Source organism: Physeter macrocephalus, chromosome 4 (genome assembly GCF_002837175.3).
Source record: "Physeter macrocephalus isolate SW-GA chromosome 4, ASM283717v5, whole genome shotgun sequence".
Taxonomy (NCBI): Eukaryota; Metazoa; Chordata; class Mammalia; order Artiodactyla; family Physeteridae; genus Physeter; species Physeter macrocephalus.
The window spans coordinates 77125881-77128513 of NC_041217.1; the positions used below are offsets into that span (position 1 = coordinate 77125881).

At 37.0% G+C, this 2633-nt stretch overlaps 1 protein-coding gene across 1 annotated transcript in view; it reads left to right on the top strand.

Moving 5' to 3' along the window:
• Positions 1-2633, top strand: part of LOC102993903 (flavin-containing monooxygenase 5) — a 49483-nt gene that overhangs the window by 29461 nt on the left and 17389 nt on the right. The window contains 1 exon segment of the mRNA XM_028488914.2: positions 697-716. Within this exon segment, the coding sequence (XP_028344715.1) occupies positions 697-716 (20 nt within the window).

Here is a 2633-nt window from a genome sequence, read left to right on the forward strand (position 1 = left end):
CTGAAGCCTAAACACAGGTATGTTCCCAGGCTGGGAGATGGGCGGTAACAGCCAAGCAAAGAATAAGGACTGTTCACATAGGCTAATAGTAGGGTTACCTCTATGTTTACATTAAGCAAGTCCACAGAATCTGAGATTAGATTTCTACCTTTCCCCCACAGAAGTCCAAGATCTACTGGTCTGTAATTTTCAGGCTATAATTCTCCTTGGCATTAACCATTTTATCATTCCCCGAGGTACCAGTTCTTTTTACATGATGCCCAATAGCAACAACAAAATGGTAGTAGCAGGCAATGCATCATTCATTCATTCATCCAACAAACAACTGAGCATCTGTTAGGAGCCAAGCATTATACTGGCATGAGAATACTGAGACTAAAGACCTAATAGTAATACTAATAGTAATAATAACACCCGACCTTTTTGAGGACTTAATATAAAAAAAGCATGGTGCTAAATGTTACATGCATTATCTCATTTAATCCTCACAACAGCCCTACAGGTTGGTACTATTTTAATCTCCAGTTTGCAAATATAAAAATGGACACTTAGAGAAACGAATTTGCCCAAGATCACACAAGTAATAAATGACAGACTTGAGAAATGGATATTTCCTTTAATACTCTAACAAGAAGACAGACAGTAGAATATGACAAAGAAATGCATGGAGTGCTATGAGAGTATGAAGGATAGGAGTTCTCACACAGCCTAGAAGGTAGACTGTGACAGCATTTCTAGAAGCTGATTTTAAATGCTGTTTTCCCCTCCAGCTTTTAATTTTTTTAATGTTTTGATTTACTTGCTATAAAATAGTAAGTACAATGAGCACCCATATACCCTTCACTTAGATTCACCTATTATTAACGGTTTACTATATTTGCTTTTTCCCTCTCCCTCTCTCTGGAGATAGATAGATCCATACATATATAGCATCCATATATACATACATATATTCATAAATTTTTTCTGAAACATTTGAGAGTAAGCTGCAGTCAATACGACACTTTACCCTACATTCTTTAGCATATATTGCCTAAGAAAAAGGGCATTCTTCTACATAAACATAATTATCACACATAGTAAATTTAACATTGATAAAATACCATTATCTAATATAATGCATATTCAAATTTTCCAAATTGTTTCAATAATATTTGTAGCTTATTTATTTATTTTTTTGGCCACACTGCATTGCTTAAAGTTTGGAGTCCTAACAATTGGAATGCCAGGGGATTTCCTGTAGCTTTTATAGTTTTAAATCCAGGGTCCTGTCAGGTATTACACCATTGTATTTAGTTGTCATATCTCTTTAATCTCTCTTAATCTGAAATAAATCTCCATTTTCTTGACATGGATTTTTGTTTTTTTTAAGAATTCAAGCCATTTGTTTTGCAAAAAGTCTCTAAATTTGGACTTTCATAGTTGTTCTTCCTCTATTATATTTAGGTTAAACAATTTTGGTGTGAATATGCATAGGTTATGTTGTGCCTTCTTGGTGGATCACATCAGGAGCCATATGATAGCAGTTTATTGCATACTAATGATGTAAAATTTGACAACTTGGATTAGGTGGTCTACAAGGTTTCTATTTTGTAAAGATTCTTTTTCCTTTGAAACTAACCAGTGGGGTGATACTTTGAGACTGTGTTCCCCAAACTTTCAGCCATTAATTTCACCCAATTATGGAAACTGTAGCATCCATAACTTTGGTGATCACAAAATAAATTGAGGCTTTATGCAATAATAAGAGATTGTCAAACAAACAGGGTAAAGAAGTAGCATTCTAATTATAAATACAGGTCTTGGAATAGCAAAAAATACATTATGCTCTGAGACTGCACATAGTTTGGTTCGGCTGGACTATAGGCAAAGATGGAAGAGTGACTGAGTACATCTCCTGGTTCACTGGGCAGCTATATGAAAATGTATGCTCTGCTAAATAAAAAGTTTAGAATGAAGACAGCCCAGAGCCACTGAAAGATTTTAGCAAGTGAGTGACATAATAATAAATATATTTTGGAACAATCACTCCAAAAATGATGTAGAAGATAGATTGAAAGGGGATGGAGCAGGAGGCCCTAAAAGACAGCTGTAATGGCCCAGGTGAAACAGTATAAGTAAAACTATTCTGGGGCTGTTAAGAGGAGAAAGGGTGGCCTTGGTGACCAGATGTAAGACTCACAGTTTTGTGGCTTGGGCAACAATGTGGATGGTGGTACTGTTAGTGAACAGGAGTAAGTTTGGAGAGAAAGATGAAATGATGAGGTTGGAATGAGAACAGAATCTGTACCTAAAGGTTTGCGTCAAAGAATTACTAAATGCAGCAAACCAGTAATACGGTTTAAACTTATCTTGTTCCTAAGAAGAGGCCAGCTCTGTCTGAACATGATGGGCTGAGGATTCTCAGAGTCTGTTAACACAGGATCCAAGGATTCACACTGCTTTTATTTTTATTATTATTTTTTTTTATTTATTTATTTTTTAATTTTTTTATTTTTTTTGCGGTACGCGGGCCTCTCACTGTTGTGGCCTCTCCCGTTGCAGAGCACAGGCTCCGGACGCGCGGGCTCAGCGGCCATGGCTCACGGGCCCAGCCGCTCCGCGGCATGTGGGATCTTCCCGGACCGGGGCAC